Source organism: Ciconia boyciana, chromosome 6 (genome assembly GCF_034638445.1).
Source record: "Ciconia boyciana chromosome 6, ASM3463844v1, whole genome shotgun sequence".
NCBI lineage: Eukaryota > Metazoa > Chordata > Aves > Ciconiiformes > Ciconiidae > Ciconia > Ciconia boyciana.
In genome coordinates this window covers 44,987,616-45,003,814 of record NC_132939.1, presented here as the reverse complement: position 1 = coordinate 45,003,814, position 16,199 = coordinate 44,987,616, and the positions used below count along the sequence as shown (strand labels likewise).

General features: G+C 36.1%; 1 protein-coding gene across 2 annotated transcripts in view; it reads left to right on the top strand.

The window, feature by feature from the left end:
• Window positions 1-15,321, top strand: part of SEC23A (SEC23 homolog A, COPII coat complex component) — a 31,113-nt gene extending 15,792 nt beyond the window's left edge. For both annotated transcript variants that reach the window (XM_072864943.1, XM_072864942.1), the window contains exons 12-20: window positions 1,380-1,469; window positions 2,759-2,865; window positions 3,868-4,021; window positions 4,747-4,824; window positions 5,923-6,084; window positions 7,595-7,681; window positions 9,155-9,310; window positions 9,928-9,993; window positions 13,560-15,321. In XM_072864943.1, the coding sequence (XP_072721044.1) occupies window positions 1,380-1,469; window positions 2,759-2,865; window positions 3,868-4,021; window positions 4,747-4,824; window positions 5,923-6,084; window positions 7,595-7,681; window positions 9,155-9,310; window positions 9,928-9,993; window positions 13,560-13,649 (990 nt within the window). In that variant the 3' untranslated portion in view covers window positions 13,650-15,321. The remainder of the gene's footprint in view (window positions 1-1,379; window positions 1,470-2,758; window positions 2,866-3,867; window positions 4,022-4,746; window positions 4,825-5,922; window positions 6,085-7,594; window positions 7,682-9,154; window positions 9,311-9,927; window positions 9,994-13,559) is intronic.
• Window positions 15,322-16,199: the final 878 nt, after the last annotated feature.

The following is a 16,199-nucleotide window of genomic DNA, read 5'->3' as shown; positions in this document are numbered from 1 at the left end:
GAAAGCCTGAGAGAACAGGAGGACAGAAGACCATGGGAACATCCCCTTTATCTTGACCCCATCCTATACCCCATTTGTATAGCTGTTTCACCAAATCCACATTTAATTAATGGACTAGAATATCCAATTATTACAGGCTCCTGAAGTAACTCCTTTAAATTTACATCAGACTTAAATCATCACTTATTTTCTTATAATATTATTACAGTTTAATTTTGCATTTGATTACTAATCAAAAACAATTCCTGCAAGTAACCAAAATGTCTTACATTTGAAAAGTCTCACTTTTGTTCCTAACAATCTGCATAATGGAGCACTTTCCAATATGAAAGTGCTTACAAATGGCCTGCTTTAATCAAGCCTTTTTAATGCCTAAATTTTCCTTGTATTTATGATTGCATCTTTGTGAACTCAGAATCTCAATATAATCAGCATTTTTTTTCTTTTTTTCCTTAGTGGTCTGGTACAGATTTTCTTATTTAATCACCTGAATGATTGCATATATTACAATAAAAGTTAAAAACCCAAAAAACAATTAAATGTACATCTCCTTACTTAGGCTACATATTTAAATCATAGGAGGTAATAGAAAATTTAATTGTGAATTCATGTCTGTTGCCTTGCAATTATATCATGATTAATTTCTATTCCAAAACCCTTTTTGTTGAAATTATCTGAATTAAAATTTTTGAGGTAAAACATATGAATAAAATGTAGATGCATGCAGCTCATTGCAAGTGGAGACTGGATGTTGATCTAGCCATAATGCTTTTAACAGTGAACACAAGCACAGTGACAGTATTGCCAGTATAATTTTCCTTTAATGTTTTGTTTGGTTTCACTGGGTCCATTATGGACAACTGATTATTTTAATTGGTTTCTCTGGGTATTTTTGTTGTTTGGATGAGAAAAAAGAATTGTCCCTTGAAATACATCACTATCTGTATACAGTTACCTTGTTAGTTACTAGAGACTATGTAACTCTATACTATGTAAGCTATCTACTTGAAGTTTTACTGGGGTGCCTTAGAAGAATCATTCCACTTACATATGCTTCTTACCTCTTCTCTTGGGACTGTTTACGCAAAGTCTAGTACTTTTTCCTGTTTGACTTGCTTTTTCCATTTTTCTAATGCCACCTCCTTGTCTTTCTAATGTTTAAATCTTTTGCAGCCATCGCCTTTTTTATTATTCCTGCATCCAACGCTGCAGTTGTTTTGCAAGAGTGTTTGTCTTTGTCTGAGAAGCTGACAGAGCTAACAGGGACAAAACTTGTGACAGAGTAGTTGTAAACAATTACCTATAATGGCCAGATGTTGTACTTCACAAAGGAAAGTAATACTTCTGGTTTGTAAAAGCATTATAAAATCTTTCTACAGGAGATTGGAACAGGAGGTACTTGTCAGTGGAAGATTTGTGGACTTAATCCTACTACAACACTTGCACTGTACTTTGAGGTGGTCAACCAGGTAATAAATATTTGTCTACTTGTCTACTAAACACAGTAATTTTACTTTGTGATTGCTGAAGCCTATATTTTTGTATGGTTCCCTCAAGCACAGTAGCAGGGATACAAACGATGTCGCCATTTTGTGTTGTCAAAGTTTAGAGATGGACACTAACAGCTTAATGATGAGCTGATCTTCTTCTTGAATATGATAATGAGAACCAAAGAGCTCTACAAATTTTGGATAGCATTCATGATCTAAGTCCAATTTTTCTTTTCAGTGTTGCTTATTAAAATGTATTTCAGTTGCAATATATGAAAATGCTGTAATCTGTGCATTTAACAGTGCTTTTCAGTATTTCTCTGATGTTTTAGTTACAAGATAATTACTCCATAATGTTACATTTTAATTTATGCTTTAATTGCTCAGCATTTGCAAGTAAAGATTAGTTTCATTGAAATGCCTCAGGGGCATATAGCCTGGTTTCCTGACTCCCTGAGGGTGTACTAGGAAAGAGGATAAAAACATGACAAGCAAATGTGCTGCTTACTTCCAGTACTTTCCCTTCTTCCAAATATTTGAGGCTCAGGAACTATGTGAGTTGACTGTAGTTTCTGTATATTTAGTATACTATATTGTATACTTTATAACCTATGCAAAAGTTTGAAAACTTGAACTTACCTTAGCCATTTTTCATTTTACTTTTTGCACATTTATTTTGGTCTCATTTTATTACTAGCTCTAAAACTGCTCTGGTCATGGTGTGCAATAGTTGACTTCAACAGTCCTTTTTTGGAATTACTTACCTTGTTAGCAGTGTATAAACCTGTATTTCTACTGACCAGTTTTGAAATGTCAGCTTACACCTGGATTCCAATCTTTATGTTTTGATGCACTTTCTGGGATTCATTAGTCAACGTTTTAGAGTAGTATCGGTTTTGTTGCCCTGCAATTCTAGTGAATCACGTAATGTTCAAATAGAATCTAATGAAATCAGCAATTTTAACACAGCCCCTTTGGAAGTACCGTCTTTGCAAGGGTATGTGGAAGGAGAGAGCATTGGTTGCTTGAAGGGTATCCGGTGGAGGCAGCAACTGCTCCTAACATCCCTTAACAGTTTCCAAATTTATTAGCCATGTTTAGTAAAGGTACTCAACATAATAAAAGCACCAGACAGTAGATTTACATAACTTGAGCTGCCTATTGCTAAGGATTTTATTGTTTTCTAGTAATTCATTTATACATTTTCGAATTGTACTGTAAAATCTTGAGATTCACCTCCATTTAATTTTTTTTTCTCCTGTACTTAGCACAATGCTCCCATTCCTCAAGGAGGACGTGGTGCAATCCAGTTTGTGACTCAGTACCAGCATTCCAGTGGACAGAGACGTATCAGAGTGACCACAGTTGCCAGAAAGTATGTTTTACTTGTGATGAATAATTTTCAAAAAAGCAGGCTATTTATTTGCCTTTTAATCTTTAGATTTTGTAACCAATCTATTATTCTGGGATATGCAGTGCCACTGGTGGTGAAGGCATGATCATACCTTTGAGAAGGTTGCTCCTCTTGTTCTGTGGGCTGTTTCTTCTCTGAGAGGTTGCAGTGGCTGTATGATGATGTTATGGGAGTGCTCTGAAGTAACCCAAGTGATTTTAGATGAAGAGGAAGCTTTGAGTGAAATTCTATGGCCTAAACTGAGGAGATGGTCGGACTTAGGGAATGGCAAAGATCACTTCATAACTTGAGAGTGCTAGCTGCAGTTCAGGGGGGTGTAAATACCTGTTCTTCCATATATAAGCTTTACCTGCAGCTTCCTTGATTCAATTTACTTCACAAGTTTAGAAAGTGATGTTTAATATTATGCAGGCATTCTTCAATGTCCAATGACATTTCCTTTAAGCTGAAGGAGATTGCTGATTGGTTGATTTGATGGAAGATTCAGTTTATCAAAAAAAGCATTGCCCTTACTGTTGATACGAATATCTTGTTAACTTACATTAGTTATATTAGTAAAATCTTCTTGGCGACTAATGAAAGGACAGACTAATAGTTCACGTAAACTGAAAAGAACAAGCAAGGTGCACAAGAAAACCGCTAGTGTGGGAATTTGTGATTAGCTTCGTGGACAGTGTTTTCTGTAATTTACCTTTCATAATTAATATTTTTAAAATATAATAACTGTTTTATAAGTGGCATTATATTTTAGTTGCATGGCATCTGTACAAATAAGGGACGTTTCTAATTAAAGAATGGTTAACGGAGAGGCTGCTCATTTACACCCAGCAGATTTTTGAAGCTCCAGCATGAGTTTGTTAAACTGTTAACACTGCTTTCTTTGCCTTAATTTTGAAGTGCTATTTTGAGGTTGGACATCTTTCCTTTCACTGTGATGAAAATACTTGTATTTTTCTTTTGCAGCTGGGCAGATGCACAGACGCAGATTCAAAACATTGCTGCATCTTTTGACCAGGAAGCTGCTGCGATTCTCATGGCTAGATTGGCAGTGTATAGGGCAGAGACAGAAGAGGGGCCTGATGTGCTTAGGTGGCTGGACAGACAACTTATACGACTGGTAAAAAGGACTATATTGAAAGAGTCAGATTGGTTTCTTGTCTCCAGACGTATCATTCTTAAATGACTAGTGTTCAGTGATTGTTTCTTTAAAAATAAAACAAAAAATGAACTGAATGCTTCATTTCCACAAGTGGGTATGCAAAATTACCTAAGATTTTCTATTTTAAATGGAGAAAAGAGCAGATATGTTTTTAGTTCGTTTATTAGTGTTTCCTCAGTCCTCAGCAGTTGGTAATTGCCAGCAATTGAGAGAAATTCTAGCATGAGATTAGCAGAAATTAAAGTTTTCTCTACTTTCTGCTGCCTATAGTGATATTGTAGATGAAATATTTTTAGCAAAAAAAAAAAAAAGTCAAAGTATCTATAAAACCGTATGGTATTTCTTTATTTTCAAAAGTTCAGTTTTCTGGTTTTTTTATTTCTTACTTGTAAAGTCAGTCATTATTAATAATTTAAGTTTAAACATTTTCTCCAGGGCTGTTTGATCATCTAACTCTGCTTAGTGATTTTAGAGAAAAAAAACAAAAGGCCATTAAAGCCTCATACGCAAGGAAATCACTGCTTGTTAAGAAAAGAATGTCAGTGTTTTTGCTAGATTTCTGTTTGCTTTCAAAGCTGTAAGCACCTCAAATGATGTGTCTATTAAACACAAACAAACTTACAGTAAAGGCATGACCAATCAAGTATGTTTCTTAATTTAGATAAATTTTTCTTTTACTCCAGTGTCAGAAATTTGGAGAGTATCACAAGGATGATCCAAGCTCTTTCAGATTTTCAGAAACCTTTTCACTTTACCCACAGGTGAGTAGAAGGAAGGTGTGTCTGTAAGGGATAAAGAGAGAATGCTTAGTGAAGGAAGAGGCACTGTAGCACAGAGTAAAATAAGGTATTACACTGGATACCAGAATGAAAAGAACCCCTGTGAGGGCAGGGGGGCTGGAGGGCTACTGTCTGGCATGTGACATTAGGCAAATCACTTCTGTTGTCTGTGCTGCTGCATCCCCTTTTCCCCTCTGTCCTTACAGCTAAACTTCCTGTAACTGTGTGTATTTTTTGTTTCTCATACAATGGAATCCTCATCTTACCTGAGTTTGTAATTCAGATAATGACGCTATTTTTTTTTAAGGGCAGTTTTAATGAAGAAATTCAGAAAACATGAGAAAAGATACGGTTTGCTTTGTTATTTCTTTCCTATATGATTTATAATACTGACCTGAAAAGAAGCACTTCACTGGTGAAGTGAACTTGAGCTTGACTATATTAAACTTTGAGTAGTTTCTTTGCTAATAATCCATTCTGATAAATTCCTCCATTCTGATAACTCCTGATATGTTGCTTTTGGACTCTTCATAGACTTCCATGATACTGCTGTTCGAGTTACCTACCAGTCTGTCTCAAGGTGTTAAGTGTTGTGGAGAGATTGATTCAGCATGTGGAGAGATCAATTCAGCAATGAAAGGATTTGCTCTTTCCATTTTACTAATTAAGTTCAACTTTGCTGTGGTTAATGTTCTTTTTTTCTGTCCACATGCTGTAATTTACCTTGTGTGTTCAAGCCCAGCAGCCTCCATCATAGGAGCAGTAGAACTTGCAGTAAAGGAAGGGTTTGGCAATATTCAGTCATACTATTTATCAGTTAGTGCTGGAGAAGAAGAAATACTAAACTTTCCTCTTAATTGAAGGCTGCTTTGTAGGTTTATCCATTCTGATCTCTCTGTCTTACTCTCATGAGAGTATATAAAAACTGGCAAAGGTGCATATACAAGTTAGAAACATTAAAGGACTTGGAATTAAATTTTGTTGTGGCATTTGGTCTCATGTAGTTTGTGGAAAACATTTCTCTCCTTGTACAACTCCTTTTTTCTGTGAAAGTTCAAACAAATGTTTTTTGTTTTGCAGTTTATGTTTCACTTGAGAAGATCTCCTTTCTTACAAGTTTTTAACAACAGTCCAGATGAGAGCTCGTACTATCGCCATCATTTTATGCGTCAAGATCTAACCCAGTCACTTATCATGGTTCAGCCGATTCTTTATGCCTACTCTTTCAATGGACCTCCAGAGGTATCATTATATATGTAACATAATAGTAGGTTAAAAAGTGCTGTTTTCAGAGAGGGATGATTGTTGCCCTCACTGTTACACATTATAATAATGTGTTGTTTTAAAATTTATTGCATGAGAAAGAATATTCATTTAATATAGAACATACTATGAACAAGGCATATCTCAGAATTCTGATGTAGCATAGTCTTGAGAACAAAAGTCAATTTGTGGAGAGATGATGTTTTAAACTAAGGAATGGTAATTTTTTTATTTTTTGAGAGCTATAGGAGTTTTGCTTCTGTTTTTGTGATGCCAGAATGTAAATGTCAAAAAAAATGTTTTTATTTCAAAATGTACTTTTTCTGTAGAGTTTGAAAGAAAAGTTGGGTTTTTTTTGAAATGTACAAAATTCCCTCTATCTTAACGCCCTCATCCAAAGCTTCTAATTTTGATGTGGTTACCATTATGTATAGATTTGGTACAGAACCTTCCAGCTGACCTTAGCATGGCACATTCTGTATAGACCTAAAACAAAAAGATGATCTTCCAAGAAGCTTGTGAACGAAGTGTAAGATAGGAGACAACAAAAGTACTCTGATAGATAAGAGAGAGTGAGGAAATGGTAAGACAGTGAAAATAAACATAGTAGGCAAGGACCTTGGCAGGTTGGAATTCTAACTTTTGTTAGGATTTTTTTTTTTTTTTTTTAGACTATGTCATGGGATTAAAAAAAGACTTTTAAAAGTGGAGTTTAAATTAAAGTAACGAGGTGGTTTGTGAAGAGCTACTCCCAGGTGTAAGATCATTCTCCCATGTATGGATAACAATTAGTCACATGGGTGATACAAAGCAGAAGCATGATCAAGTGGGAGCTGACACCTCAGCGTACAATGAGTAATAATCTTTTTTTCGATTCTTAGAATAGTTAATACTTTTGGTATCCCTAATAAGATTGATCCAATTAAATCATATGGTACTGATTCAGTTATATAGTGCCAATATAGTGTCACTGCCCTTAAAAAGGTGAATTAAAACTTTAAATATTACATTAGATTTCATAAATCATGAGTGTTTACTATATACAGTATTGGTGGATATATATGCACAGTGCTAATAGCTGCAAGGACAAGACTAAAAAAACCCAAACAACCCACAACTCCCAAATCTTACACTTTAATAACTACTGAATCTTTATACATTGAAATATCATTCAAATTAATGGCATTGTATAGGTAAATATGGAGGTACTTGAAAGACTAGAAAGTGCATAATAATGAAAGAGGTTTCAGCTCTTGAATACAATTTTTATTACTTTCATGAAGTTATATATTCAGAATCAGGCTGGATAACTTTAGAATGAAATTGTGTGGGTTGCAGATGTATAACATGAAAACGAGCAAATATGGAGCTTTAGTAAGTGATTGAAGAAGTTCCTAAGAATCAGTGACTGATTCAAAAAGCTGGTAATGCTATCTGATTGCTCAATTCTGCATCGGTTGGTAATTTTTTATTTATTTTTAAATCTTAGCCCGTTCTTCTAGATAGCAGCAGCATTTTACCAGATCGCATTCTCCTTATGGACACCTTTTTCCAGATCCTTATTTATCATGGAGAGGTAAGATTTGTCATTTCTTACATAAATATTATTTTTCTGTAGGAGTACTGCATTATGAAACTCAAGCCCAGTTCTAAAGCGCTCCAGTGCTTGACTTCTCATCTGTATGGCTGATACCAGACTCCAAATTCGTGTTTGTAGTTTGGTAACCTAACATACCTATACAGAGATACCTGACATTAATGGATGTTTCAGTGCTGCTTGTTGTGATGGGTTTAAGATAAATTAGCTTCAATATACAGATTATTTGTTTTAGATCAATATTTTTCCAACTTTTGAGAGTGTTATTCCCCGTGCTCCCCCTGCTTTTCACTCATTTATTTCACTCTAAATTAGTTCTTCAGGGATAGGGAGTCAGAACACCAAGTTTTATAGTCACTCTTCATCTGTACTGTCCTGGAGGAATGAAACTGCTCCTGGAAGTTGAGTAGATAGACATTCACTAGTAATATAAATATAAATGCTTGTGACTTGCTACCGCTCTGCTGCCCTGGAGGAACTGAGCTGTTGCTTTTTACTGCTTTGCAACTGTAAATGGTTCCCAGCTGAGGGTTTGAGAAATACTGTTCTGGATCATGTCCTCATAGCTGCACTTTAAAATAGTTACTAAACTTTAACACTTCTTAAGTAGAAAAATGTTCTCCGTATTTTTGTAAGATGCTGTCAGGAAGCAGCAGGGGCGGGCTGCTCCCTGAGGGAAGGGGAACGGGGAGCAGAGCATGATTGCAAGGCAGGCGGAGGCCTCACCAGTGAGGACCTGGCCCCACACTACCTAGGCAAGGCAGGCAGAGCAGTTTACAGACAGTAGCCAGGTTCAGCCACCAGTCCAGATCATCACACACGTCAGTAGGAATGAGGCAGGTCCAAGTTCTAGCTGGGTAGTCAAGTCCCTGGGTGGGGGTCCAGATGAGTGGGGTACATGGCCAGGTACAGGAATGGCTGCAGTGTAGCTCAGGCAGGAGCCAGGAATGAGAGCCTTGCCTTAAAACAGCTGCCAAGCAAAGGAGGGGGGAACCCCTACTGAGACTTCCTCCAGGTCTTTCCTAACAACAGCCTGTATCAGTGAGCTAACCTTGAGCAGCCAGCTTCGCTCCTAGAAGGTTGGGAGGCTGTGCTACAGGCCCTGAAAGATAAATACCAGTGTAAGTATTTCTTCTGTGTCATAGACGTGCATATTAGAGAACTGTAAATAGTATCCTTGACCTCATGAACTAAATGTTTAGCATACAAAGGATGATAAAAAAATGAAATACTGAAGGACCACAAATTGTTAGAGTTTAAAAAAAAAAAATCTAGTGGCATGTTACTTGCACATCTTGGCTTTTAAAAATTAACTTGCATACTATAGGGCAGAAAGGGGTGAGTGATAGAAAAGAAGCCAGTAATGGCACGTTCTCCTCTGAAAAGCCCTGTGTATCCTCTAAGAAAGATTGGTGAATCAGTTCTAATCTTCTTTCTTCCCCCTGTCCCCAGACCATAGCTCAGTGGCGTAAATCAGGTTACCAAGATATGCCGGAATATGAAAACTTTCATCACTTGCTACAAGCTCCAATAGATGATGCCCAAGAAATTCTCCATTCCAGATTTCCCATGCCCAGATACATTGATACAGAGCATGGAGGAAGCCAGGTATGGTAAAATATATAGTATATAATCTAGGAAGTGATGGGTTAGTAATGTCATGAGATTTTTTTGGTAGTAAACGTGCATTTCTGTGCTAAAATACATGTAAATTGCAAGTGAAAATCTTGAATTCTAAAGCTTTTACAGAGCCAGATATTTAATATTAGCTTTTTGCCTACTTTGTGAATCCTGTTACTTATTAGTATTTTTACCATACTGACTTGGACTCTCAGATTCCTTGTGTGAGGTGTGTAAGACAAAAAGATAGTACTTGTCAGGGTCTCTGGACCAAGACCAGAAGTATTCTTTGCATTTTTTTTTTTTAAACTTATTAATTAATATTTTATTGATATTCACATTTGCTTTGCTAGTGCTTAGAAAAAGACAAAAGCTTACTTTCTGCTGCATTGAAAAGTTGTTAGCAGTTCTGTATTACAGCTATAGAATCCAGGGAGTGACTTTATTTACAGAGGTGCTACTTGCTCTTCTGAATAGGTATCTGCGCACATTTTTATCTCCAAATAATAGAAATGGTATATTTCACACACATGTAATTTTTTCTGAGTACAAGAAGCTTCTATTTGAGAAGATTAATTTATTGCCTGTGTTTTTTTTTTTTAAAGGCTCGTTTCCTGCTTTCAAAAGTAAATCCCTCTCAGACTCATAACAACATGTATGCATGGGGACAGGTAAGAATCTGCTGATGAAGCTTGCATGCATGATTTTAGGTTCTTTTTCCCTATTTCAGAAATCAAGTGACACATTGCGTACGTATAAGTAATAACGCCAAGTTTTGAAACTGAAAAAGAAATGCATTTTTGGCCTGATGCCACCAAAATTGCAAAAGTTAAGAAAAATGGATTTCATTTCTTCAGACAAAAATTGTCTGTTTTGCTGTTTTAAGCTTCTGTTAGGCTACTTCCATGTCTAGCCATCTTTCTTAGACAGATACCTCCAAATTCCTTAGAACGAGAGCACTTATCACACATAAAGACTAAGGGACCTTTTTGCAATAGGGGAAATAAATTTTGAAGCTAGTTATAGGCAAGAACTGAAAAGTACACCAGTACCAGCATACTGATGTTTTCCAGAATTTTTGTGGCCCGGGTGACCAGGAATCAGTTTTTCAAATCTTGCATTTAGGAAGGAAGTTATGTAAGAGTTCAGAAGTTAAACTTTCTGGAGCAGCTTGTATTCTTGAACGTTGCATCCCAGTTCCATGTTCTCCTTCCAAATTCAGCTTTTATAGTGGGAAGAGAAACACTGTTGTGAGTGAATGCTAGTGCAGTGTCATTTTCTCATGAAAATGTAATGGCATCAGATAGCTGAAGCTACATATTAACTGTACTTTTAGAGTACTTTGCTAAAGGGCATACAGTGTTCAAGTCATGAGTGAGACAGCTCTGTAGCAATTTTACAGCAGCGATTTTTGTCAGGTAAGTTTTATCACGGTACGCTTTCATAGAGACGTATTGGTTTTAATGAAATGTCTGGCAGGGAAGAGCACTGAGATCCAGAGTGAAAATACTTGAAAACTTTGTACTGAGTCAGGGACAGTACGATTTGAACCCAGCTGTCTTGCCTCCAAAGTCAATAATCTAACCAGCAATCTGTTAGTGTCTCTCTTCGTCATGTTTCCTCCACAGCATACACACAAATCCTGTAGTTTGAAAGGTCTTGTTTTTATCTAAACATTACCTGGCAAATTTTAAGTTTTGAAGTTTCCAACAGTACAGGACAACTGTTTCCTGCTCATTTAATTAGTAAGAGAATGAAACAGTATTCCAAATGTAAATTCAAATACAAAACAATTCTTGAACTGATCTCTAAGAAAATTATTCATGCTGGACAAGTGAGACTCTCTGATACATCTTAGAAAAGACAGCTTTCCTTTTTAACGTTGAAAAGCATTCAGTTCTAGGGTAATGTAAGAAATGGTGCATTAATCTCCCCAGTGGCATTGCAGTGTGCTCAACATAAATATCCTCCTGTGTTTGCAGGGTTTTTTGTGAACAAAGTTGAACCAAGTACAAATTATGAAATGAGAAATGTAACTGTTGGGAGAAAATTTTAAACTGAATTGGTTTTGCTCTTGTTTTTCTCATGAGCTTCCTGGATTGTTTCATGTAATTTTATTTTGTGGATAACTGAAAGTCTACAGAAAAATTTGTTAGCCCACACTGACCTGAAGAGGGCACCCACACACCACTGAAGCCATGTTTCAGGAGGTGATGAATTGACTAGTTTGTTTTTTTAATATTGTAAGTAAAGATTTTTTTAAACTTTAGCAGGTAGGTGCCTTATATAGTATAGAAAACATTTTTAGAAAATAATGGTAAACTTTTCGTACAGCTCTATGTTGATTAGTCTTTGAAGATGCAGTTGAAATTTTCAGATTATATTGAGTATGACATTTATTTGAGAATGCCTTTTTTTTCAGCTCTTTTTTTTTTTAAATTCTTTTTTGTCTTGGTAACTATGGGGAATTTGCAATTTGAAATGAAAAAAGAGGTCAGTGGTACAAATCTTATCAAATGCCCAGCTAGCTGTCACCAAATCACTGTTAAGTAAATTTAAATTCTCATAGATCAAAATTTTGAATGAACAGAAAACAAAACTTACAGTGGTCTGTGAAACATCAAAGCTAATTCTCATGTACTTTTTAGACTTGTACATTGTGACCTTGCTGGTTTTCACTTTATTCCCTAGCAAATAAAATACTTTGCTACCGTACCTACTAGAATGAAGGGTTCCCAGTCTTCAGAGTAAAGTTACTGCTGTTGGTGGTAGCAGTGGTGACAGCAGCTGCCTGTATGCACGCATTGGGTGAGGCGTTCAGCTTCAGGAATAGTCTGTGCATTGGTTTTAATTACCCTGGATTGCCACTAGCAGGGTAATCTGTTTTCTTAGGGGTCTATCAACTCCTTTGGTGGTTTATTTACTAGAGGATGATGTACCGTCCTTCCATGTGTAAGACACAAGGTGGCAAATCATATCCTGCCCCAGAATTAAACTACTTGTAATTCCCTTGTGGCTTCTTACATAAGAGAGCTCAGGCTTAGTATTTGGCAGGCTTGGAAGTAGAATGTCCTTTATTCTCATCTTGCCACCATCAGCTGATAGATAATTTAGTGGGCCTTCCCTGAGAGTGGCTGTGTATTGTAGTGATCGAAGAACTCTTACTGCTCCTGGATTTGTCCCTTGATTGTTAACCGAGAACTGGTTTTGGCCAGTTCTCAAAAAGGGGCACCAGTTCTAAGCATCCTTGTTAAGACTTTCATGTCTGTGTTTTGGAAGATTTTGTAAGAGTTGAGACAGCTCTGATTTAATTTGGAAATATGGGTGCTTAGTACCTTTGAAAAGGTTGAATTGTTGAGATTTATAGGAATTCTTCCTATGTCTGTAAATGGAAGTAATGGCAGATTGGTTTCAAAGGACTTAAGAGAGTTACTATGTAACATTTGCAGAGTTGCCAACTGCTGTTTTATTTAGACTATAAATTTGTTTAAAAATAGTAATTAAAAGATGACCACTTTGAACTTCTTGGATTTCTGAAAATTACTTCTGAGGTCAAAAAGTAAATTTCAAAAATCCACCCAAAAGGGTTTTTTAATCTTTTGTGATCTGGTTTTGTAGTGGCATGACCTTCAGATGTTGTTTTCCGTGTGTCTCTGAGGTGGCACAGAGCTGTAGGAGAGAATTGGCCCGGCTTTCTTTGTGAAAGCTAGTTGACCTTCACTCGGTGTCAAATCAGACCCTGAGTGGATTTGTTTCCTCTTTTCACCATTTTGATATGTCTGAGCTTCTCTGACAGATACTGGTTTGTTACTTGTGTCACTGGCATGTTTCTGTTTCTGTCACCTTTGTCTGCTCCCCTGAGGTAGGAATGATACAGGACCTGTGGCACGAAAGTTTTATTTACTTTTTAAAATTTGTAAGTTAGTATTTGGCAGCTGTCAAATAGTCTGAGTTTTGTATGGTTGATGTAAATATCTTGCTATACTGCAGCTCATTGCCATATGCATTAATATGGAAGAGAGCGTAGTTGTGGTTTATGCCTGAATTTATGTAAGCGTATGGAAATTTATGTAAATGTACAGTCTGCTGGTTTTTGTCAGAGGATTTCAGCAATGATACGCTTCTAAGGTCTTTCTAAATTTATAAAGTGTTTATTTAATGGAACGTATTGTGCCTTAAAATGCTTTTTCTTCCCAATAAGTATAATAAATTCTCCTTGTTTCCTCTTATTTTATAGGAGTCTGGAGCACCCATTCTTACTGATGATGTCAGCTTGCAAGTATTTATGGATCATCTGAAGAAACTTGCTGTCTCTAGTGCTGCCTGAGATTCTGCAGTGCATTAAAGGCACAGATAAGCTGTGGCCATATTTCAGCTTTTTCTCCTTTACCCTTTTTCCATGTCTCTCTTGACAGAATGCTCTGATATGCACAAGCTGCCTGACTCGATGTAAAGCAGTATTGTTTTCAAAGAAAAGCTTTTGTTATCAGCAAATATTTTAATGTGAACTGCAGTTTGTAAAAATGACAGCTAGTAGATTAAGTTATAATTAGAGGAAAAAGAACAGTCATTTTGATTACTGTGATACTATAATTGCTTTGAGATCATTTATAAAAACTTTGAGATGCGATTTCAGTTTCCTTTTTAAATGGTTGGGGTTGATTCTGCTCTGCACTACAAAGACACATTGAACAATAAAGGAAATCTTTGGTGATGTCGGGCTTTCCAGACTGCCATATGACTACTTTGGCTTACTGAATTTGAGCACGAAGTGAACAAAGAAGCAACAAAAAGCATATAAAAATAATATTAACTCAGTCTTTTGACTTAGGCTGCCAGAGTTTTCTTTCCTGCAGAGGTATTATTGTTCATGTATTGTTCATTTTAGGAGTATTTGATTTCAAATATTTCTTCCCACTTATCCTGCTTGATTCTTTGGGAACAGAGTTTTTCTTTATTTCCACATAAAGAATCTGAACTGAAAAAGTGAAAAATCTGTTACTGCACAAAATTTAAATCCACATGTATTTTTGACAAAAGTATCTATTATCAAACACAGTAATAGATTAATATGCTCAAAAGTTAACACTTTTAGCTTGAGCTAAGAAATCCTACACTACCAAAATGAACTAAGAGTACGGCCTTGATTTTTGTCTTGGCGAGTATACTTTAAAAAAAAATAAAAATTACCTTTTTTATTGTTGCCTTATAATGTTATTACACTAATGCATGGCACTGCACATCTGCTTTTTGTTTCTGCAGCCTTTTTGTTATTAATTCAACAGGCTATAGTTCTTGTTGAAACAGTATTATATAGAATATGATGTAATTAATTTGATATTTAGTTCATACTTTATTTTTTGGGGGTGGATAAATTAGTAGGCTTTCCCATTTACTTGTTGAAGTTTACACATAAAACAGATGTTTACATAGGTAATATAACATTTTGACAAGTAAATATGCGAAATGTGGTAGTGGGTGATAAAAAATTGTGCCAAGTCTAAAGGAAGAGAGAGAGTTTTGACATAGGAAATTCAATCATATACTGGTGTGATAAGCATGAGGGTTTTTTCTGTTTTCTGTAAATTCTCAAAAACTTGATTAAATCAGTTGCTCTCTGTTTCTTTGATCTAAATGAGATGAGCTCCTTTTGCCTCAGTACAAATAAAATACATGTTTTTCTCTCACTTTTTGTATTTATTGTGCTGGTTTCTCTTGGTGCTTGAAATGAAATGTGGAAATAAAGGTAGTAATGAGAAAATTTAGAATAACTTCACCACTTCTATTCATGTAATAAGTGGTATTAAACTTGTTTGACTTCCAGAGATACTGAACTGTTCACACTACTGGCAGTTTAGGAGATAAAAATTCAGTAACCCTCTTAACTTTGTTTTGTTTTAGCTAATAAACAGCTTAAAAAAATTTTCTTGTAACACTAAATATGTCCAGTTTATTTGGCAGTTAAATACCATTTGACTAATAAATCAGTTCATCACCAAGTCCTGATAATGGATGGGGTTTTTTGTGCTTTCCTTCCTACCCTTTAACCAGCTTTCACCTTGTAATAGGTTCTTTTATCCAATCTCTTGGCAACATTAGCTTCTTTTGTAACTTCAGGTATTTAACATTGTCAGAGACTTTTTGAAAATCCAAATATTTCTGATCTATTACCTTTATCCTCCTGCTTATTTATGTCTTCCAAAGACTCTGTGTGCTTAGTGAGACAGGATTTTCCTTCATAGGAAGCATGTTGACTCTTTCCCAAAGGCCCATGTCTATTCATAGGCTCATAAGTCTTGCTCTTCATTATAGCCTCTACCGTCTTACCAGGGACGGAGGTCAGACTCATCAGTCTGTAACTTGCAGGATTCCCTCAACAGCCCTTTTTGTGGATGAGAGTGACATTGGCAGCACTCTGCCAGTCGTCTGGCACAGTGACTGTCTGTAATGATAGTTACGTTCCCTGGCACCTCTGCCTTTTGATGTTTCAGGTCCTTCAGAATGCCTGGGTGAAGGCCATCCAGTCCTGGTAACTTATTAACATCTCATTCATCTACTTGATCTAATACCTCTTGCACATTTACATATGTCAGATGAGCTACACCGGGCAAGTAAGCTGTTTGTTATGATTGAGAATTGATCAACATTTAAAATCAAAATAATATGTTGTACGGTTGCACTACAAGAGAAAGTGGTTTAAGAAAGATAAATTGCTGCTATTTGCTGTCCTTGCTAGCATCTGCATTACTAGGTTTCTTAGTGAAGAGATACTACTGGTCTGTGCAATATCCATGACACAGCTATCCTATCACAAGGGTTGACCTGTTTAACTATGATAGCAGGCTTTGCAGTTATTTCTTTAAATATTTGGTTGTGG